The 23,852-nt window shown below is 34.9% G+C and overlaps 5 protein-coding genes across 5 annotated transcripts; 1 reads left to right on the top strand and 4 right to left on the bottom strand.

The window, feature by feature from the left end:
- Positions 1 to 1,108: 1,108 nt before the first annotated feature.
- On the bottom strand, positions 1,109 to 1,459 carry LOC136820075 (transcription factor 23-like). Its single transcript, XM_067076314.1, has one exon. It carries the CDS (start codon positions 1,457 to 1,459, stop codon positions 1,109 to 1,111), a length of 351 nt encoding a protein of 116 aa, XP_066932415.1.
- Positions 1,460 to 4,726: 3,267 nt separating this feature from the next.
- Positions 4,727 to 21,585, top strand: LOC136820100 (uncharacterized). Its single transcript, XM_067076340.1, has 4 exons — positions 4,727 to 4,955; positions 17,757 to 17,986; positions 19,990 to 21,127; positions 21,371 to 21,585. The coding sequence occupies exons 3-4, from the start codon at positions 20,440 to 20,442 to the stop codon at positions 21,472 to 21,474; spliced, it is 792 nt and encodes a 263-aa protein (XP_066932441.1). The 5' UTR covers positions 4,727 to 4,955; positions 17,757 to 17,986; positions 19,990 to 20,439; the 3' UTR covers positions 21,475 to 21,585.
- LOC136820074 (demethylmenaquinone methyltransferase-like) lies at positions 6,589 to 7,371 on the bottom strand. Its single transcript, XM_067076313.1, has one exon. It carries the CDS (start codon positions 7,369 to 7,371, stop codon positions 6,589 to 6,591), a length of 783 nt encoding a protein of 260 aa, XP_066932414.1.
- LOC136820073 (arsenite methyltransferase-like) lies at positions 9,448 to 10,227 on the bottom strand. Its single transcript, XM_067076312.1, has one exon. It carries the CDS (start codon positions 10,225 to 10,227, stop codon positions 9,448 to 9,450), a length of 780 nt encoding a protein of 259 aa, XP_066932413.1.
- Positions 16,045 to 16,863, bottom strand: LOC136820060 (arsenite methyltransferase-like). The gene has a single exon (XM_067076293.1). It carries the CDS (start codon positions 16,854 to 16,856, stop codon positions 16,065 to 16,067), a length of 792 nt encoding a protein of 263 aa, XP_066932394.1. The 5' UTR covers positions 16,857 to 16,863; the 3' UTR covers positions 16,045 to 16,064.
- Positions 21,586 to 23,852: the final 2,267 nt, after the last annotated feature.

Raw genomic sequence — 23,852 nt, 5'->3', positions numbered from 1 at the left:
TGAATAGATATTCGTCTTTTTAAGCTTGACCGGTATAACCATTGCGAGTGAGCGACCAATTTCGACCGTTTTGTGACTTCATTTATTCCTAGTGGCTTTTGTTTCTACAGAAAAAATATTTAGCATTACAATACTCTTACGCTCCATATAAAGCCCCCCCCCTTGTAATTTTTTTGAAAATTTTCCAGTCCCCCCCCCTGGACCTTATTAGGACCCCCCGTTTATTAATTTAATATATTTTTAGCTTTCAAAGAGAAGGTCCGTTATTTCGTTCTAAATAGGCTAATGTTAGCCTAAATTTACCCTTTTCTGGACTTCCAAATTTCCTCAAAAGGTTAATAAGTGCCTTATTGGAGTGTACTTATTCTAGGATTTTTAACTCTTCAGCCCCCCCCTAACTCTTGGAGTATTATTGATTTTTAAACCTTTTGAGGAAATTTAGAAGTCCAGAAAAGCTATTCTGAAGGACGATAGGATTAAGATAAGGACAAAATACTCCCATAATTTACATTTGCTTAGGACACCTTTTATCACCAACTTAGATCTGGGAGAAAATCTAGTGACCTTAGAATCTTAGAAAATTATTGCTCTCTCTGAAATTCCAAAGACAGTTTACTTATTGTGTGAGGTCTAATGAACGTTTTACTCATCCAAAAGGTTAAGAGGAGATTAAAGGATCGATAATGTCAGGAATTTTGCTACAAGAAAGGTTATGGAATTAAAAGTTCCGATCACGTAAGAAGTATAATTTTCAGAATTATACCATGCGTTACTACATACCATTAAAAAACCCATTGCATCAGTGTAACTTCAAAATTAACGCCAGTAGAAGCCATGTATTTAACCGGAAGGAGAACTTAATATAAACTACATTTACTAACCCCAGTAGAAAAAGAATTTTCTCTCCCCTGTGGAAGCTGTGAAAAGCAAGTTGCTTGATATCCCTGTTTGATTTTTACTGGTTAGGCCTATTAAAAAAATTTTTCTTTAAATCTTCATTGAGACAGGGTTGTACTAAAAGTTGTGTTATAGCGGCATTTCAATTATGAGATACTAACTTATCATCTGCATAGCATTTTGCTCCTTTGTTTGATACCCACTAGAATTTTCACATACGAACCTTTTGAAGATCGACCGATGATTCTTCTTGCCGCTGACGACCACTGCTTTCGTTCTCAATTTCCTCAGTCGACGCCAATATCTTCTTTAAATGTGTTATATAGTTGATAGCCAACAATAATATATCCAACCTTGAAAGTTTAGTGTCTTCTGGGACGTTGGGTAAAGATCGTTGCAAATTTGTAAAGGCCATTTTCAATTGTTGGACACGTGTTCTCTCACGTGCTGCGTTCTTACCCACGCGTTTCTTTCGGCAACGTGTTTTGGCAGAAGTTTCCACATTGCTTGTTGCCAAGGTATCGTTCAATATGGTCTCTGTGTCGATGTTTGTGTTTGCCATTTTGGATTTTCCTCGGTCTCCTTTCCCCAGTCCTGTTAGGTTGTAATGGAAAACAATTTGTAGTTTTTCTGATTTTTCGTTTAGAAACGGACGTAAAGAAGAGAAGGGATACAAGTATTAGGTTTGAATTCTGCAACGAAAAGGATTATCTTCCAACGAAAAAAAATTGGCTAACTAACGAGTGCACGCATCCTCTCTGATATGTTTTGATATAGGGGCTGCGTATTGTGTATAAAATTCTCGTCCTATATCAAAATCAATTCCGGGGGGGGGGGTACTAGGGCAAGATGGGTGACGGGGATGCTCCGCTGGTCAGGGTACCTTTTTTAACCTCCACCACGAGTCCCAGGTAGGGTCGTAAAAACACCAAAATAGAAAAATCAGTCCCTCGTAGGGTGCCTATTTTTGGAAAATTTGGGGAAAAAGTAGAAAATTTGAGAAAATTTTGGAATTTCAGTCCCATTCAGGGTCACTTTTTTCGCAAATTTCGAGTCCCACGTAGGGTCCATTTTTCGAACCTCAGCGGAGCACCCCCGTCGGTTGACAAGGGTAGTACCCCCCCCCCCCGGGAATCATTTCTAGGGATGTGCACACCCTAAACTAACTAGAAAGCGTAAGCTGTTTCAGTATTTTTACTGAACTGATTTTTAATGTTTTGTATTTACACTTACCTTAGAATTATTCGAGGTCAATATTTTATAAACCAAAACTTCTTGTCTTAACATCTTCCTCCCAGATAAAGTTGACCATAAAGGTAAATTCATTTTGTTTGCAGGCATTACTTAAACAGGAGCAAGTCCATGTTATGCTGAAGAAATAGTGCGTAACAACATGTACGACGGAGGGTTCACGAGACAGCGTCAAGCCTTGTTAGGACAAAGCTGCTCTCTGTTGCAGGGTTTAAGTTGATTTTTCAAACAGTTAAAAATTGCAATTTGAGTTTGAAGAAAAATAAACTTTAGTTAATCCTCTCATAACAAGAAAAATCATTGGAATAAACTTTTGACAAGATACCCAACAGAGTGTTAAGAAGACCGAATTCTTGTGTCTGAGGGAGGGTTATGACACGTGACTTAACGGTGTTTGTTTATGTTTTTAAACTGTCATAAGGATTAAGAAGTTTTAATATAAAAGATTTCCAATCAAGTTCGTTTGTCTAATATATAGGCAACTCTATGAAAAAGGAGGCCTAATAAACTTTTCTCCATCCTCGAGTGCGAATTTAAATTTTGCTGGGACAACGAAATATTCTAGTACCATTACACAAATATTACTAGGCAAGTATTCAACGGTCTTGAAATTAACACGCAAAAAATTTACACGAATTTTATTTGATTTTTCAAGGACACCACGACTGGTTTTAATTAAGGGAGTTTTTATTAACACGAAATTTTTCGATTCATGTTAATAAAATGACTACTAATATTCGTGTCTACCTCGAACCTTGGAATTTAAAGTCGACCTTTTTATTTTAGCCCGAACAAGCTTACGTCCTGAAACGCGTTCACTTTAAAATATAGATTGTTTTGAAAAAAAAATTATAATGATTTGATATCATCTTTACTTAAAAGTGTTAACAAAAAATAATTTTTTTCTATAATTTCCAAAATCTACTTCAAAAAATAATATCAAAACCCTAAAAGTGTTAACAAAAACTAAATTTTTTCTATAATTTCCAAAATCTACTTCAAAAAATAATATCAAAACCCTAAAAGTGTTAACAAAAACTAAATTTTTTCTATAATTTCCAAAATCTACTTCAAAAAATAGTATCAAAACCCTATTACGACGTTTTCTCGCTACTCTTTCTCTTTGTCCGTTTATTCGGGGCAATCATACCGTACAGATTCTCCCAACGTTCAATACGAACCATAGTGACTAGACTCAGTTCCTCTTTAGCCTTTTTACGATCAGCTGCGCGTCGATTATGAAACCACGTGTTAACCTGTTTGGTAGATATTTGTAAATCATTACTTAGCTTTAATTTTTCTTTTTTACTTGGATATTGCGATTCATTGTTGTAGAAATAAGCGAGGTACATCCGTTGCTCGCTTGTTTTCCAAACTCTCCTAGACTTTTTGCGAGTCTTTTTCTCGTTCAATTTTGTACCTTCTTCATTTACAACTTTTTCCTCTTCTTATTTCTATCTACAGCTTCCTTTATTATGTCTTCGATTTCTGTTGCACTGTCCGTTTCTTCACTTGAGTCATTGATATCTTCTTTTGAAGTTTCTTCAATATCTGATTCGTTTTTGGTAGCTTTTAAATCGTTGATATTATCTGGAAAAATAAATTCAAAATCACAAATTATTACTCCAAACCAATAAAACAAGCTTCGTTGTAAATCGCAAAAAGTCGTTAGGACCTTATCCAAAAATTTCAGCTTCGGGAAAAATCTGAGTTGACTGAGTCAGACAGTATATCACACCCCCTGTAGTGACACGATCTGATCCACCCCTGTGGATAATCCGGGAAAAAGATTTCTAAAATTTGTCTAATTTTAGGCCCGTCGTGAACCAAACCCGATCAAAATTTGTTGAAATTCTTTAACTCCGATCAAAACTGGAATAGTTATGGTCTTTTAGCCCATAAAAAGTTATGGTTAAAATCAAAATAAAAACATTTAAATGAATTCTAGGAAAACAAGTGGAGGAAGTTGTTGAAGTTTTACTTTTTCGCCACCCTCTGTTAGATTTCTCTGGGTCAGAGAGGTAGAGAGGAGAGGTGTTACTTAGCCCGGATTTATGTACAACCAACCAAAATCTGGTCTGTAAAGTACACACTGCTAAGGCAGGTGTGGTTGAGTTTGGACCCTGTTTGTAAAATAATTATTAAGTTTGATTTAGGACTTTAAATAAACTAACATATTTTATCAGGATCTTTTTCTTGGGTCTAAATTTAGCTATGAAGTTTATACCTTGTTTTCCCTTCTCCTTTAAGGTAGTTTTTGTTTCAACGCTGTCTTCAAGATAATCATCATCGTCTATGCTGATAAGAAGTCGATCACCAATTTCAAGAACGTCCCCCATAGTTGCAGCAGACCAATCAATAAAGGACCCCCAAGAATCAACAAACAAAAGAAACTAATATAAAATACAATCCAAATGGTATTATTCATTTTTTTCTTTCACGTCCAGTCTCTTTTTTTAGCCTTTTTATTTTATAACATTCGAATTTCGAATGTTTTGTTTTTATGAGACAAAGAAAAACATCTGCGTTGGAGAGTCTTCTTTTCTTTTCTCGCCGTTTAAAAAGACGTGACAATGGAACGACATCATTTTTTTACAAAACAAAAACAAATTTTAACAGCCATGAGGAGGCAAGAGGTCAAAAGGTTCGACGAGTCTCGTCGTTTTCAAAATATTCGTAAGAAAAGGAAAAGTAAATACGATGTTCCAAATTATTATGAAGGCTCCACCAACCACCGTTTTTTGTTTCGAACCCAGGACAATCAAAGTTTTATGATCAAAAGGAAAAAAAAGGAACCCTAACAGATGGTAAGATTTTATCCATTCATTTTCCTTTTCAAATTGGTTTTTGATTGGTTTGGTTTGCTCAAAGATGCTCGGACTATTTCGATTAGATTACCTTTGTGTTGAGTTTGGCAATCTTTACAGGTTGTTCCACGAAAATAAGTAAATCATGCTTTGAAAGGTTGTATGAGTTTTGTTTTGACCCCAAGTAGTTTTGACTACTTTAAAATCGTAGAAATTTTATCGAGACTAATTTTAGCGTTTTCCCTATTTTCGCTAAAATAAATCTCGCTAAAACACGCCGAATCGACAGATCGCTAAAATTTATCCGCGCGAAATTTCTGGTTATATTGCCTTGATACATTTTTATCAATAGGAAGGGTTTCAGTGCAAAGAAATGCTAGAAAACGAATTCAGTCAATAATGTAATACGAGTATTCGCTAAAATTTATCCACGCGAAATTTTTTGAAATCGTGATTCGCTAAAATAAATCCAAAAAAAATCAAGATTTTCCTGACTCGCTAATATACGCTAAAATTAGTCTCGCTAAAATTTCTACGATTAAAGTATAGCAATGAAAATTTTACTTTGGAGAAGAAGATTGTTTTTAATAATATTGTAAAGCATTGAGTGGCAAAGGGACAAAGAAAATCCTATATTCATCGAATTACTACATGTGCAAGTTCTTTAAGGTATCTGGTGCCCGGAGGGCGGGTGGGGGGTGGGTACTCAAGGTGAACGACCTACCGTACGTGCGGCTCTTCTTAGTGTCCCTTTTCCAAGCTTCCCAAAGTGCACTGTAAGTTTCGAAATGAGCAAAGAAGAGAAAAAGTGTACTCTAAGAGTGGAAAATTTGGAAAATTTGACGACATTATTTCAAAAAATGGTCAAAAATTTTCAAGAAAATGCACCTTAAAGGGTCAATTTTTCGCCCAATTTTACTCAAATATGGCTAATAAATTTTCTCTGGACCGTAAGGGTCCGATTTCACAGTACAGTACGATTTGAACGTACGCTCGTTTTTGAATCGAGTGCCCCCCCCTAGGATCTGGTGTGGTGACATACAGGGCAGTTCAATTATTTGCCATTACATGGTATTGTTTATTATCAAGACCAGCTATAAAAGTTACCCTTTTTACCCCAATCAACCTAGGTTATTGTATCTCTGGTTGGGATTAGCTATTGAGTAGTGATAGCTTGATAATATAAACTATAAAATAATATATAATACAAATTTTTTTTTATAAGAACATGCAAAATTTTGAGCCTTCGGATGTTCAACATTTTTAGTTTTAGGCCCAAAAATGTTCTCCACATGTTCTTATTTTCACCGTTTTTTGGGCATTTTTGCCCATTTTCCTAAAAAACTAAGTCCCCAAAGCCAGCCTTAAAATGTTTATAACAACTTGTTCTTAACATTTTCGCCATCGAAGTCTTATGTTCTTATTTGTTCTTATAAAAAAACGTGTACTGACCCACACACGTGTCCGAACTGAAACTCTGTGCATTGTTTTAGGTAAAAATAACAAACCCATACAGTATGGTAATCAAAGGTTTACTAAGTTTACATTTTTAAGATTGAAATTATCATTGGCTCGATATTCTAAAAAAAAACAGCTGACTGACTAAATCGTTCTTCGTGAAGTTCTATACTCTTCACTTTTGAAAATATCCGAAAAAGTATGTTTGTTCATAAGCGACACGTCCTTCGGAATCGTACACGCACGAAGTTATATCTTCCTTTTCACAGATTTCTCTCACTTTTTGTAATGTCTCTTCATAGTTTCGTGTATGAATTGAGCATGCATACCATCTAAGATAATGGTCAACTGAAGGTAATGGAATGCTTACCCTCTCTTCTCTAACCTGAACGTTTGTAAACCCTGAATTTAGGCCGAGCTCGATAAGCTCATCAGTCGAAATGCCTGGGAAATAATTTCCGCCCAAGTATTCTCCATCTGGGTTAAGCTTTTCAGAGATTGGCATCATATTAATGGTATTTTGTTTTGTCATGTTAAATACAAAGCTACCCTCTTCTTTCAAAGTTTGCCTGATTCCTTCGAAGATTCCTTTTCGATCTTCTCTTGGTATCCAATGTACAACTGTTGACGCGACAGCTAAATCAAAATCACTTCCAAACTTGGTCACTTCTTTCCCTGATGCCTCGTGAAAAGACAGGTTTGGCGAAATATAACTCGATTTTGCTTCAGAAATCCGGTCTTTGATAGGATCAATAGCAACAATTTTGCCTTGCTCTCCGACCATTTGTGATAATTTGAAACTATTGTTTCCAGTGCCACATCCGATATCTAAAACCTTCCATCCATTTTCGATTTTGATATCTTTGACCAAAGTGTCGAAAAGTTTTTCTTGAATTATTTTGCTGAGTTCCAAATAGTCTTTCACTCCACTCTTTGTCTGGTATCTGAACTTTGCCATTTTTACTTCTGAAAAAACGGACATTCGATTAATAAGATAGCGCATTTCACACTTGTATGCGTGGGCTCACAATTTCTTATCTCCAAAGCGCAATTTTCCAGACTTACACCAATGACTTTAAGATATAAATTAAATCTTTTAAAGAGTCTGTAAAAAAATTCAGTTAATTGTCGGATTGACAAAATTGACTTTTCAAACAGTGAGTTTAGCCGTTATTGTTGATATATCCATGAACATATATCTAATATATCACTACCTTTCAAAGTCTATCTAAATTACTTCCATATACAAAAGAAATTAGGCTGTAATAATGATCTGCCTGGTGACCAGGTCTAGTAGAATTTTCATATCGGATGGACGCAAAAATCGAACAAATTTTGAAACAAAATACTTTCCAAAAATTAGTCTTTACATACTGTTTCTAAAAACACGTAAGATACACTATAACTTGTCTCTATAATTATAATGTAAATATTGATTGTATTGATATCATATATTGTTTTCTATTGACATATACCTAGTCTCAAAATTGACAAAGTAAACAAACCGCAAAGTTTCAATTAAAAAAGAAGGTCAAATAGCTAGCTACCAAAGGAGATTGAATTGAAACTGTTCTCTGGCCATTAAAGTCTATCCCCAGCGGATGGGGTAAATTTAGGGAGTGGTCAGGAAGTAGTACTTCTACTAGGGATAGTGGAGGATATTTCAAAAAAAATAATTTCGGAAAATTTTGGTTTTGGACTCCTGATTTCCTTCAAACATATCTCTTTTTCGGACTGATTCTGCGCAGAAATGAGACTTTCAATGTTTGAATGAAATAAGTCTTTCTTTGCATATAAAATATCAAATATAACAGGAGTAATATTTTAAGTTGCGTTTAAAAGTACTTTAATCGTAGAAATTTTAGCGAGACTAATTTTAGCGTATATTAGCGAGTCAGGAAAATCTTGATTTTTTTTTGATTTATTAGCGAATCACAATTTCAAAAAATTTCGCGTGGATAAATTTTAGCGAATACTCGTATTACATTATTGACTGAATTCGTTTTCTAGCATTTCTTTGCACTGAAACCCTTCTTATTGATAAAAATGTATCAAGGCAATATAACCAGAAATTTCGCGCGGATAAATTTTAGTGAATTGTCGATTCGGCGTGTTTTAGCGAGATTTATTTTAGCAAAAATAGGGAAAAATCGCTAAAACGCTAAAATTAGTCTCGCTAAAATTTCTACGATTAAAGTAAAAATGTTATCAGAGATTTTAAGGAGGCGCAACCACGGTTTACGCCGACAGGAGAAAATTCTGATTCTGGACTTCTGATACGCCTCAAACATGGCTCTTTCTCGGAATGATTCTGCCCAGAATTGAGACTTTTGTCTGAATCATACAATGGAATCAAAGAGAATATAAAAACATATATGCTGGAGAGAGAACGATCTTGCTATTGGAGTGATTTGTTTTTATATTCTCTTTGATGGAATTTAAAAGTAAAGATTTTCTTTGAAAATATTCTTCCACTTTCTTTCATTGAATATTTCGATTTTAGAGGGGTTTGGTGGCTTCTAGGCTATATTCCAAGCCTTATTCGAGCAAATTTGAGCTTTTAAGATTCTGAAATCCTAAGGTCCTTCTAAGTCTTTAGTCTCATGTTAAAACTCAGAGTTAAATATCTACTTTCCAACTGTAGTTTAAGGCGCTTAAAAATCAATTGTGGTGTTTAAAATTACACTGGGAACCCCCCTTTGTCTCAAATATTTTGACGATGATTGTAGCCCCTAGAAATATACACGATTAAATAAATCTGCAGCAAAGTTCAAAGTCTAAAAAATATACAAACCCAGGAATCTTGGTCAAGTAGCAGTAAAAAAAAACGTTATTTTCTCATCATTTTTCATCAGCAATCTTTGAGTTTTTTGAAAATGTTTAACCCTTAAATTTATCCACTCGAAATTATCATTCCAACAAGTTATTAATTTTAATTATATATTTTTTATCCTTCAAGAGCAAACTTTAAATGTGATAACAAATCAATTAAAAAAAATAATTTAAAGAATAAAATTAAACAAATACTATAAAATTACTTTTGAAAATGTCCGAAAAAGTTTGTTTCTTCATATGCGACTTGTCCTTCAGAATTGTAAAGACACGAAATATCTTCTTCCTCACAGATTTTTCGAAATTTTTGTAGTGTTTCTTCATAATTTAGTGTATGGATTGAACAGGCAGCCCATCTGATGTAATCTTCAACTGAGGGTACTGTAAGGCTTTCCCGGTTTTCTTTAACTTGAGCGGTTGTAAACCCCGAATTTTGACCAAGCTCGATAAGCTCATTAGTGGAAATTCCTGGGTAATAATTTCCACCCAAGTATTCTCCTCCTGGGTTCAGCTTGGAAGTGATCGGAATCATGTTAAGGGTATTTTGTTTGTTCATATTGAATACGAAGCTACCCCCTTCTTTCAAAGTTTGCCTGATTCCTTCAAAAGTCTCCTTTCGATCTTCTCTTGGTATCCAATGTACGACTGTTGACATTACAACCAAATCAAAATCACTTCCAAATCTGGCAACATCGTTTGCCGAGCCCTCATAGAAATGTAGATTTGGAGAGTTATAACTAGAATTGGCTTCAGTTATTCGGTCTTTGATAGGATCAATAGCAACAACTTTGCCTTGCTCTCCGACCATTTGTGATAATTTGAAACTATTGTTTCCAGTGCCACATCCGATATCTAAAACCTTCCATCCATTTTCGATTTTGATATCTTTGACCAAATAATCGAAAAGTTTTTCTTGGATTATTTTGCTGAGATTCAAGTATTCTTTAACGCCGATCTCATTCTGGTTTCTAATTATCGTCATTTTCTTTTCTTCTGAAGAGCAGATCATTCAATTAGTCTTCTGAATCTTGAGCTACCAAAGACTTTTTTGACAACCTGAGCATTTTCAACATTATTTATACTATGTATTGTTTATGTTATGTAATATTAGTCTACACAATAGACAGCTCCAGGCTTTTAGGCCTTACTCTTGGTCTATAGGCACTGCTTTAGACGGCCACTAGTAACCCCCACCGGGAGTTGCTTATTAATAGGTTTAAACATAATAGCCAACTTTCACAAAAGATGTTTATCAATAGAGATTTCAAATAAAAGAATGTTTAAAACACAGCTGATTGGCTTAGGTTTCTAAACTCTCTATTGTTTCATTAAAACCTCAGTGCGCATGTGATGTATCCGGAGAATTTCAATATTGAAAAGAAGAGCAGTGCTCATATCCCGAAAGGAGTTTTACGCTTGAAACGAAGGAAGATATGACGTAGCCTATGTATATGTTTCGAAAAAAACACTGTCTTGACCCAGATCGCAAGGTTAACGACGATGACGGTGTTTATGTATTAACGATGAATACCCCGGAAGTTTCCTTAAAGGGGAAAATAACGATCATATTTTTGTTGCTTTAAATATAACCACCTGGAGATAATTAAAAATTTCCAAACGGTTTTATCCATCTAGAAAAGAAAGAAAAGAATTAGACGGATGAAACCAATTAAAGTCATGACTGTTTTCCCGGGTGTCATCATCGTAATCAAGAAAATTTACGGGTCCCGACCAAAGCTTAAAAAAGATGTATTTTCCTTAATTGAATATTCTTAATATAACAAAAATCTTAAAGAACGGAAGATCGATTAAAAGGAAGAAGACATCCAGTGAAAGTAGAGAGTCCATCACCACCATGCCCTAACACACTTTGGTTTGGTGCAAGTCTGATCAAAGCTTTCACACTACCAATTAGCAAGATCAGTTGTAGTCAAATTGCAATGAGATAAATAAATTTGGTCCTTGTTAAAATTATTCGAAAAAGTTTGTTTTCTGCAAGGGGGTTTGACGGTATTACTGTTTATCCCTTTTTATGTCAGTGTTTCGGTGTTAGAAGAAGAGTGTCTTGCGGTGACAAAATAAAAGTTTTTGCAGTTTTGACGGTGAATCAAGAGTCAATATTACAGTCTTGGCGACATCCGTACGCGTACGTAGAGTCGTAAAGACACCAATGTCTTTATCCTGGCAGGTTTGTCGAATTTTGTCGTTTTTCTTCAAAATTTAGTGTACAGTATGGATTGAAAAAGCAACCCACTAGAGGTAATGGTCAAGTGTGTGTAGCTGGATGGTTACCACTTCTACAAAGTGAGCTCTTTTTTTAAAGCCGGAATTTCGATAAGCTCAGGTTTCTCGATAAAGTCTGCTTTCAAATCCTTGCCGTGTAATCAGGGGGGGGGTCACTTGGTCAATTTCAGACATCATGCCTGTTTTTGGGGTGGTGGTCAATCTTTCAAAATGTTAAAAAGCAGTTAGTACAGATGTGTACTAACTGCCAAAGGGGTGGTGTCTGAGAAAAGTTCAAGAAAAAAAACTGTACTAACTGCATTTCCTAGGAAGCTCTGACTACCAGATCTTCTTTCCAAAGGCTTAATATGCGCTTTTTTGTTTGAAATCTGTTCTTGGTTAGCTCTAATTTTGCTTCTGTTTTTCTGTGTCGTGCCGTTCTTTTAGAATCGTTGATGTTTACATAATCCGTTTTCGCTATAGAAACGGGGAAAATTTCCCGATTTTGCAGACAAAGATGGTAGATGAGGAGCGATGTTGAATTTGTTGATCAGTGTTGATTGCTGGAATATTTTTATTTCCAGATGTTTTCAGATATTTTTATGAATGTGCTGGAATTTGTAATTATCTACAGATCTATATACTGTTTTACACTGTTTGATATATGATAAGGATAAGATTTAGTCTAACCTACATTAACCTTTATAATTAACTTTTATAATTCTAGACTAGAAAACTAATACATAATTATGACTAAATGTCCACACTGCAAGAAGACATTTGAATATGGTGGAATTAATCAGACGAATTTAAATCGTCATATTGAGTCATGTTCCAGAAAGAGAAAAAGCGCTAAATCTTCGTCTATAGAGACTTATTTTAATAAGCCGAAGAAAACGAAGGATGATGAAGCTGACAGTGACAACAATAAAGATGATGATACTCGCCAAGCAGACCTGAGTGATGGTGTTTCTGAAGATGATTTTGTTGAATTGATTGAACCACAAGAAGAAATAGAATTCAAAAACAGTTAGTACAAGTGTACTAACTGTCAATGGTGGTGGTCAAAAAAAAAATCGTCAAAAATCAGTTAGTCCGGATGATTTCTTGTACTAACTGCTTGCCCCCCCCCCCTGGTGTAATACACCCAATCAATATTAAAGAACTCAGTCCGATCACTCTAATTTGCTAGAAAATTCACTTGATATTTTTTCTCAAATTTGTCATTCGGAAAATTATCTAATACAATCTCTTTAGCCTTAATATTCAGGCTGTAAACTATAAACGAGCACAACTAAAATTGTCCATAAGTAAGGTAAAAGGTAAGGTAAGAGTAAGGTAAAATAGCTGAAATATTTTTCCTCAAAATCACAAAAACTTTTACACCCCAAGTTTTTGTGATTTTGAGGAAAAATATTTCAGCTATTTTTTATAATATGAGGCTACTACCTTAAGTGGATTAATTTTGGCGTTGATTTAATTTGGCGATTGGTCAAAATGAGATTTTTAGCGGAAATTAAATTTGGAGAATGATCAATTTTCTAAAATTTCGCAGAGATTTAATTTGGTGGATGGGAAGATTTCAAGCTCTGGTAAACTGGATTGCGTGGCGACACAAAAAGGTTTCTCTCTTTAAAAGTAATTTTCTCGAAAAATTTTTTAAAAGAACCATTCGTATTTTATTCTAAACCCCTTAACCTTGGGACTAAAAGCAGGTTGAATTAGAAAAATTGGACCCTCTGATTATTATTTTGTATCACTGGACAGCCTAATATTTGGACAAAAAACCCTTTCGTTTTACGGGTGCAAGTTTGGGGTTAATTTTGAGTGTAATTTTAAATTATTCAATAAAAATGCTTGCAAATTCACGTTTCATTAAAATCAAAGAAGCTCGAATTTTGGGTCTTGTTTAACCCTATTATTATCAGGCTTTTTCGGATTTTGTATTCTCAAGGAGGGGTGTTTTCCACCAGCCTTGCATAACTTTTGATCTAGAAAAGGTATGGACTTGAAATTTGGTGCAAATGTTCTCTACCATAAAAGGAAATCATAGAAAAAATTTTGGGTTGATGACGTCATCATAAAGGTGATGACGTCATCACAAACTTTCACAATTATCGCTTACCAAAGAAAAAGTACTATTCAATAAAATAGCAGTTAAAGTTGAACGAATGGAGATTTTTAAATTCTGTTTTAAATTTCTAAAAGCCAAAAAGAATATGTTTAACATAATTGCCGGTTTTTAACATACTAATAAAATCGAGGTTTAAAATCCATGCAGAAAATGAGTAAATTTTTTCAAAAAATAATGACGTCATTTTTGATGACGTCAGCAGTTTTTGAAAATTTTTAAAATATTTTTTAAAATTTATCATTGATACCTAAAACCTGTCAAAATTTGAAGTCAGTTGGATGCCTCGATCTAAAGTTATGCTAAATTTAAGATTTTGGGATTTTACAGAGTTTTAGCTGGATTTTATGATATGCCTGCACAAAAAAGTCATAAAACCTGATCTGCTCGGTGTATAATTGTAAAATTTGGTAGACATGCTGGTAATAGGATTATATTAAAAGTCGAAAACTTTCAGAGTGTTAAAAATAATTTTCAGTGAGCTATTAGCAAAAGAGTGCCAGCCTTGTGGAAAACACCCCCCTGATAAAAATAGGGTTAAACCCTGAAAAGACGAAAATTGGACCAAAACCCCTCTTATACTAGGTGTATTTCGGTGGCTTTCATAAAACTTGAATGTTGTTTTCGTATTCTGCATGAAAAATTGAATAAAAATGGAAAGTTTCATCAAAATTGGAGAAACTTAATTTTTGGGTCATTTTTTGCCCTAAATGCCCAGAATTGGGCCCAAAACCCCCTTTTTGAGGGTATTTCAGGACTTTTGAAGAATTTTGATTTTCATTTTCGTGTTCTACATGAAAAATTGGATAAAAGTGGAAATTTTCATCGAAATTGGAGAAAGTTGATTTTTGGGTCATTTTTTGCCCAAAACCCCCAATTTTACCCCCTACAAGACCCAAATACACCAAAAACAATATTGCCATTCGATTCTACACCATTTAATTGTGTTGTATTTCATTAGAATCGGACGACATCGACTTTTTTTGCATTTTTGCCCTGGGGACACTCATCGGGGACGCAAATTCTTAAAGTTTCTGTTTTCAAAGCAAAATTTGGTGTTCAAAGCTTCTTAGAGGAAAAAGTTAATCAAAATCTTTACAGTTTTCTGCACTATTTGGTCACATCTTGATAGAAGATAATACTCAAAATACAAAAATGCATCCTCATAGAACATACAGTTCTTGAATAAATAAGCATCTTGTGCCGAATTCACCTTTGAAAAGGAAATAGCTTGAGATTTTCAAATCATATGCGAAATAAAATATCAAAAAGTGACTTAGTCCTGACTGATACCTTCTGGCACAAAATTAAATTTGGTGGGAACTTATTTTGGCAGATTTGGTCAAAATAAAGCGCTACACTTTAAGCTACTAAATCATAACCTGAGATCAGACTGTGATATTTTCTGCCCAGCACACTAAAGCTCTATAGTTGTGAAAACAAAAAAATCTGACGAATAAGCAACGTGACTAAGATATGCAATTTCACCGGTTTGAGAGATGTGAAATAGCGTTTGCCGCCTACTTTTTTTGATCTCGCGCTCCGAAAACAATTAAAATGCTAGATCCTATCCATCGGCACGAAATTTAAAAGGTCAAATTTTTGCTTCACTTTTTTTTTGCTGGAGAAAGCTTAAAGTTGCCTATCTAGCCCTTCGGGCTTTACAGATATCTGTGGGGTTACCTTGCTCAGTAAGTAAATTATGACCAGCTGTTATCAAGTCACTGAATCAGGGAACACAAAGTATGCAAAACCATCATGCTATGCAAAACTTGCTTTTGAAATTTTTGTTACTAAGGTATCATTGTTATAATTATAATAAACGTTCGTGCCTTTTGTTAATGCCTTGCCTTGTTAATTGCCTATCTGGGTGGATGTTTAAATTTAATACGAATTATCCTCTTTGCAAACAATACATAAAATATTTTTGATGCGTCTTGAGTTTCCTGCTGCAAAACCGCATGGGTCAGGTTGCTGGGGTGGGCGGAAATTGTACTTTCGAAATGAAGTGTATAGACTAGAGTCATACTGTTTAGAGAAGATAAGGAACTCGTTTTTGATAGCTAATATATTAGTAATGGTAATGATATGACATTGAGGGAAATTAGGGGTTGATATTTCAAACTGTTTCAAAATGATACGAGGGGTATTAATCCTAATTGCACGAAATGCCATATCAGGCTTATCATTCCTGGTTAATTATATGACTGATTTTATTATTTTTTAAAGATCTATCCGAAAAGGGGATTCCAGAAGTAAGACAGAAAATTTATGATTTATTGCTATAGAAAGATGATGGATTGCTTCAAAACACAAGTCATTCCATATACTCTCAAATTGTTGCAGATATCTCATAAAACCTTCTTCATCTTAGAGCGAAAAGATGAGGAATTTTTGAAATCTTTCGATAAATATAAATTTTTTATTTGAATTGAATATGCCAGGTATCGAGGACTGAATTAAATTCATTTTCTACAATAGGCAAAGAAATATTTTTGTTTATAAACTAAATGTCCATCTTTATCATAAAGGCATGATACATCTTCATTCTGACAAACATCTCTCAACTCCTTCAATGTTTGGTCATAATCTCGTGTGTGAAAAGAAGAAGCAGCCCATCTCAGATATTGATCGAGAGAGGGTAATCGTTGCACCATTTCTTGTTCCTTAACCTGGACATCTCTATAACCAGAATTGCTGGCTAATTGCTCTATATCTTTGATCTCTGGTACAGGCCAGTAGTTTCCGCCCTTGTAAGGATTTGTTTTGATTTTGGCCAAGATAGGTATCATGTTGAAAGTATCCTTCTTTGTCATGTTGAATATAAATTGAGCGCCTTCTTTCATAGTTTGCATAATCCCTTGGAACACTTCTTGCCTTTCTTGCGGTGGTATCCAGTGTATGACTGTAGCTGCAACAACCAAATCAAAATCACTTCCAAATTTGGTAACATCCTTTGCCGAACCCTCATAGAAATGTAGATTTGGAGAGCTATAACTAGAATTGGCTTCAGTTATTCGGTCTTTGATAGGATCAATAGCAACAACTTTGCCTTGCTCACCAACCATCTGGGATAATTTGAAACTATTGTTTCCAGTGCCACATCCGATATCTAAAACCTTCCATCCATTTTCGATTTTGACGTCTTTGACCAAATAATCGAAAAACGTTTCTTGTACAATCTTACTGAGTTCTGAGTAATCTTTTACTCCATTGGTTGCTTGGCCTGTGAAAATTTTGTTCTTGATTTCCTTCATTTTCTAGCTTATAGCGGTCGTGAAGCTCAACCCATAAAATACTTTCTTACGTAAACTAATAAGATAGTATAACGGGTATAAAAGAGAGTATAGAATAATTCCAAAGTTTACATATTAGTTTTGATAATTTCATTCAACTAGAAATCTGATACATATGATACACTTTTGATATGACATTTTTGAAATTTGAGACTTGGAATGACCCATTTTAAAATTGATTTCTCATATGATATCATTATTACAAAACATATACTATTTCAATTTTTGGACCTACCTCGGAGGTCCTTTAAATTAACCTGTGTCCGTCCGCCCGTTTGTCTGTCAGATGCAAGCTTTTCTCAGAAAATGTCACGTTCGATTTTTCTGAGTTTTTGCACAATGATGCAAAATGGGAGAAAAAAAATTTCCGTCCGAAAATGCCGGTAATATGCCGGAAAACCGTTTTTTTTTAATATTTTCTCGAGATTTATCTTTTTTTCTTTTATTTTTCGCACAAAGATGCGTATCAACAACCAATTTTGGAGAAGAATTATTATGATAACAATGTCCACCATCAAGCATGATTCAATTGTTAATAAGACTGATTTTTGAAGCCGGAACTTGTTTTGCCGTTGAGCCCAAACCTTTCGAGGTCAATAGAATCGTCCAACTATAGTTTTTGGTTTTGCGCTTATTTTCCAACGTTAGCTTTTCATTTTTCTCACGGAAACAAGAAGAGAATTTGTGCGTTTGAGATATTTTGTTTTCTATGCTCAATATGACTAGCAACCTTCCCAATAGGTTATTAATGTCAGCTTTGGTCGGTGCCGTTAGAAAGGTATTATTATACTGTGTGTTCTGGGCCAACAATCTCTCCAAAGGACATACAGTAAACATATTTTTAACTCTTCTTTTTAACAGACCCAACGTTGAATCTTAGACCAGTGAAAGACAGAACAGTCTTTAGTGATGAGCAGCAAATCATCTTGGAGAGAGGGTACCAGAAAGACAAAACACCTGACTTGAAAGCAAGGCAATTCCTTGCTAATTTAACTGAGTTGACAGAGGAACGAGTACGGATCTGGTTTCAAAACAGAAAAGCGAAAGAAAAACGAGACCAAGAAGATGAGCTGGCCAATTTTGCTGAAAAGGTAAACACAAAAGAAATACATCGTTGAATTTTCAATATTCCGAACTGATCGAGTCAGTCTGACTCGATAATTATTTCAAGGATAGCGGTCCCAGACCTCTTTTCTCTACTTTATTAGCTTCGTTGAAGACATTTCAATAGACAGTTAGTCACACTAGCGTCCCGCCAAAATGCGTATCAAAGATTAATGCTGCGAAAGCGCTATATCGTTTACTTAACTCTCAAGCAAAAAAATGCGCCGCAAAACTTCTAAAGGGATTCATGAAAAAATAACCCGGCGCTTTTTAATGAAATTAACATTTTCAAAAACTTTTCAAAAACTTTGAGAAATTGCCTAAAATTTGAGCCATAGATGAAAAAATTTGAGCAAAGCCAACCTTGAAAACTAATTTGAAGATCAACTTCCCAAGAAAAAGATCTACGGGGGAGGCAGAACCCACCTAGATCCGTGCATCGCCGGATAGGCTATTTCCCGGAAATTTTGCCGGACCTCAAACAATGACCCATTTACATGTGCGGAATATTTTTACTTTAGCGTATAAACAAGGCTTTAAAAATCGAAGCGCTGTCTCGGGAATTGAATGACAAAATTTGGTTGGTTGATATTTGGCTGCTGCACGTTCGCAATCGGTAATTTTGTCTCATTTTAAGTTTGCAAGTTTTAATTGATTGTCTTGGGAACTTGAACTTGATTCAGGTAACTCATCCTTCTTGTTGTTGCGAATACATCCTGTAGATGACTGATGTTGTTTTTTCTGAAAACTAGATTTCCTATAGCCTGGGTATCCAGACTCAAAATTTCAGAAAAAACACTCTTACCTCAATATACAAAGTTTCTAAAATTTTAGAGTCTGGTGCAGCTAAAAAAGTCTGATACAGTTTTGAATGACACAGTCTGTGAGTAAACCCTTGTTGACAGAATCTCAAAACTGTGGAAACCCAGGCAGACACACATAATTACTTACCATAAAACCTCTTTTACAAACTCAATAAACTTTCAAAACTACTTTAAACTATATCCAAACGTCAGCCACATTCATAAAGGCTCCTTTCCATCAGCCATTTTGTTTAGAAATGAACCTGCGTTTTCATTTTCATTTGTTTATCTTTTTTTGCAAGGTTAGCTTTTTCCATAAATTATGCGCGCGCATCGAAAAATATCACAAACCCCGCGAAAATTCTGCTCAGTGACTGGGCGCGTACTGACCAATTAGAGACACTCGCATATGCAGGGACAGATATCCCTGTAGACGAGTTACTTCGACCAGACCGTAAACCAGAGACAAAATATTAAAAAAAACTAGACGGTGAAATAGTTTACGGTCTGGATATCCAGGCTAGATTTCCTAGTGTGACTAACTGATAGAAAGAATCGTGAAAGATGACTTTATCCTCCGATGCAAAGTTTTCTTGTCCCTTCAATTAACAATGCCTCATATAAATCAGCCTCCATAACTCGAAATTTCCGTACTCGAACTAATTTGAAAATTCCTTTAGTGTCTACTGACAAAATTCACGGGGTTATTAAGACACAGGTCTTCTGTATGCAATATCCTCATTCAGTAAATAGCGCACCGTGCTTAATCTAAAAATAGATTTTATTTTTGACATAATCATTACTCTCGATGTGTTTGTACGAGTTCCAATCCTATCAACCTTTGCGTTAATCTCTTTTGCACGTTAATTGCATCATTTGACAAAAGATATATAACAACTTGCACTCTTTAATTTAGCCGCATTAAATTGTGGGATTGCAACTCGTACAAATGTCAAAAAAATGAAAAGTAATAATTATGACGTGTGCGTTGCGGAGTGGTATTTAAATTGACTCCTTTTCATACTTCAGTAAGGGTAACAATGTTTTGCGATACCACAAATTATTCTAGTGGGTAAAGCTCTGTTTACTCGTATTTTTTCCATGACACAATCTCTCTACATCATCTACATCTACATCTTTCATTACATTCGAAATTAGAACAAATTCTTATTTCTTTCTTTGGATAGATACAAGCAGGTGAAACTATCCCAGGTTACAGTGTTAAACCTCGTAAGCCAGCATCATCCATCTTCCAAAAGCTGAACCAGCTCGACAAAGTCTTTGAGCGTCCTTCCAAACCAACAAACAATAACGGTAGAATAAATACACCAGCAAAGAAGAAATCTCACAAGGAAAGAGACATTGTCAAGAACCTGATTCGTGAATCTACTAACCGAAACTCTAGCACCAGTACAATCACCCGTAAAACAACAACCACCAAGGAATCGCAATATTTTGCAACTCTCACCACGCAAGATGAAAAGACGGCTTCCAACAAGATACCCACTTTCCAAACCTTCTCACGACAACTTGAACGACATGTTTCTGATCAATACCGGCCAGCATCTTCGACACCATCCAGAAAACGATATTTCCGAGACGAAGATGATATCGACGAAGCACAATGCATTCAGAAGATGTTGAAACATACTCCAGTCAACACAACTGTCGGTGATCAACTTTTGGACAAGAAAATCAAAGTTGAGGAAGAATCAGATTTGCGTTTCCAAATCAACGAATCTCGAACATCTGGACCGGCTTTTCCACAACCCTCGCAAACTGCTGTCTTACCTCACCAAGAACTAAATTCTTCTCGACCACCAGCGCTTCCAGCTTTCCAACATCCCCGAGAACGGTATAGTCAACAACCATCAAATAGCCATCAAACTTTACCAACAAGTTTCCAGCCACATCAAAATGAACCACCAACCATTAATCGGACACCAATGCCAGCATTTCTACAACCAAAACAAGAACCTGGAGAAACAGCATTTCTACAACCAAAACAAGAACCTGGAGAAACCCAATTCGATTTTCAACAATCTCATCAAACAATTCAACATCTCCGGCATCAAATCCAATCTCAACAACCTACATTGCAACAAACATTGGATGTCATTAACGGCGAAGTCAATGAAACAGTCAATTCTTCACAATGGAGCGATCCACTGGCATATTTACCAAGAGGAATGGAAGACTTCAAAGGTTTCTTTACACCTGACCAACTTAACATTCTTCAATTACTTCACCAAAGACAAGTGTTAGATAAATTGGAACAACGAGTTAAGAATAGCACCACCGATTATTTGCCACCTGATACCATTGGTAAGTCTGCCAGGGATGCTGTCTAAGCCAAATTGAATTTAGGTTTAACAGTTCCTTTTTTAACTAATTTTCAAAAGAAGAGGCTTTGATAGATTTTACTTATTTAGCATTTATTTCTAATACAAAGGAGATATTCTTCTATGTTTTAAGTTACATTGTCTACATAGACGATTGCTTCACTGGAATTTATTATCATTCCTAGAAATTTCATCCCTGACTGATATTTTTGTTTTCTTTTCTTAGAGGAGGTCATTGATTCTGGAGTAGGGTTTGTTCCAACAAATGAAACAACCGAACCCACTATGAGTTATTCAACCCATGGTCAACCTGGCACAGAAAACATGTGACTATAATTTTCTATTTTATAATTTTATGATTTATTTTTGAATCAGTATGCAATGATTATTTTGTAGCATTTTTATACATAATTTTTTGTACAAATAGATTTTAAACCTTATGTGAATATTTCACTGTATTTTAATATTTTTTTTAGTCCAGTCCCTCATTTTTTATCCTTTTTCTCTGATACCTATAGAATCAGAGAAATGTGCCTAAACTTTCAGATTTTGGCTGGAATATTACGGATTTTCGAAATCTCCCTAAAATTTTGCTTATGGTATACAATCTTTTTTTTATATGCATACGGGAAAATCGGAGCGAGGCTCTCTCTATTTGTTAAGTATGCTTAGCAAAATGTCATTTTCAGCCTTAATTTATGCTTATTTACATGCTTAGACTTCGTTTTGTTGATTTTCTTTGGGTTCCTGAAAATTTCGAATTTTTAAGTCGGGAACATTGATTCTGCTCAAAAAATTACAGTTTTTTTTTAATTTGGCGCCGGAGGCGAAAATATTTGGTCTAACAAAACTAAAACAGCTTTAAAAGTAACCCTAAAAAAGTCGGTGTTTTAGAAAAGGGGCCGTCCATATAGTACGTACGCAAAGATTTTCCAAAAAATTTGATACCCCCTTCCCCCTTGTACGCAGAGAACAATAGAAATGATGTCATTTAAACAATAGATGTACGTTTTTGCTAAAGCCCCCTCTCCCTCCTTCACTGCGTACGTACTATATGGAGAGCCCCAAAGCTTAACTGTAAGTTTTTTTGCATTTCAGCTTGGAGGTATGCTTATCTTTTACCGGAGTTTGATCATAAGTGGTTATATTAGGAGTTTTGCCTGTAGTGTCAGTTTTTCGGCCATAAAAACTTGTGACAGGCCTAATTCGCGGGGCCCTTCTCAAAAAAGTCTCAAATTTTATCTACTCTCGTGTGGTTGCGTTCCACGAAAGATTCTAAGCATTGGCTTGTACCGTTCGGTCAAACTTTTTTCCATGGAATGTCCCAAATGCATCAAATAAATTCAAGTTCAATGATCATCGAAATATGTCAAATAATAACGAAGGTCTGTTTTGGCTATTTTTTGTCATTTTTGGTCTCCATATAAAATACAAAAATTTTGAAATCAATGAGGTTCAAATATTTTAAAGTGTCGTGTCATGTCGAACCAGTAGAAAAATCTTCATTTTTCATATTGAATTTTCCAAATAAAATTAATTTGAAAACAGCCATAAAAGACAATTTGAAGGGAAGGATCTTCCTTCAAAATACGAAAATAAGAAATATTTGACACGACTTAAAAACCTTCAAATAATTTGACGCCACTGTAAAGTTTACATGAAAATAATCAAGAATTTAAATATAAATCACTTTTTGCGTCAAAAAATTTCTATGAAAATATTTTAAAAATTTAAAAATCCTTAAAAAAATTGACAGAATCGAAAGATTCCTGACACGACTGAATTACCAAAAAATAATTTAACGTGGATCAAAGTCAAAAAATCATAAAATATTCGATTCCGTCAAAACTTTAAAGGATTTTTAAATCGTGTCAAATGGAAATGTTTTGACGCAACTTAAAACTCATGAAAACATTTGAAATGACTGAAATAAAACATCAAAAAAAGATTGACGCAACTAAAAATTCATCAACCTTTTTCGACGCAACCAGAAATCCATGAAAACATTTGGAACGATGACTGAAAATCCATGAAGGATATTTGACGCAACTAAAATCTTGATGAAAAATATTTGAACTTGATGTTTGAGTCGTGTGAGATATTTTCACTTCAGTTGCGTCAAATATTTTTTATAAATTCTTAGTTGCATCAAATACTTTTGTATGGATTTTTCAGTCATTTCAAATATTTTCATGGATTTTAAAGGTGGTAGTCTACTGAGAAATGGAAAATCATCGAAAAAATTGTCGAATTTTGGTTTTTGGGTGTTTTGAGATCCTTAGGTCTTTCTGAACATCTCCTGGAAATTTCAGAGAGATATCTTTATTTTTCAGGTCGCAGTGAGCATTTTTGTCCTGCTGGGTGCTTGAAAAATCGCCCTAGCAACGGAAAAAATCCCGTTGCTAAGGACTTATTTCTTCAATCTCGGCCGAAACATAGCAATGTGATACGCCAAAAGAAAGCTCTTTTAACGCCCTTTTCGAGCGTCAAAATATTATTTTTGCGAAGCGAATTTATGAGCGAAGCAGTTTTGCTATATTGTGCACGTACCTTTAACTTCTATCCCAAGCGAAAATTTGCCATAAAATTTGCTATATAAATCACATCTTCAAACCGATGATTTTATCAAAATGACCTTGAATGGTTTGCCTCGAAGCCACGAAAACTTTCTCGGTTTGGTAGCTAGGACTGCGAAAAATGCTGTTTTA

Source organism: Clytia hemisphaerica, unplaced genomic scaffold (genome assembly GCF_902728285.1).
Source record: "Clytia hemisphaerica strain Z4C2 unplaced genomic scaffold, Clytia hemisphaerica genome assembly, whole genome shotgun sequence".
In the NCBI taxonomy this organism is placed as follows: domain Eukaryota; kingdom Metazoa; phylum Cnidaria; class Hydrozoa; order Leptothecata; family Clytiidae; genus Clytia; species Clytia hemisphaerica.
Note: the sequence above shows the minus strand (reverse complement) of the source record. Positions and strands in the feature narration are given on the sequence as shown.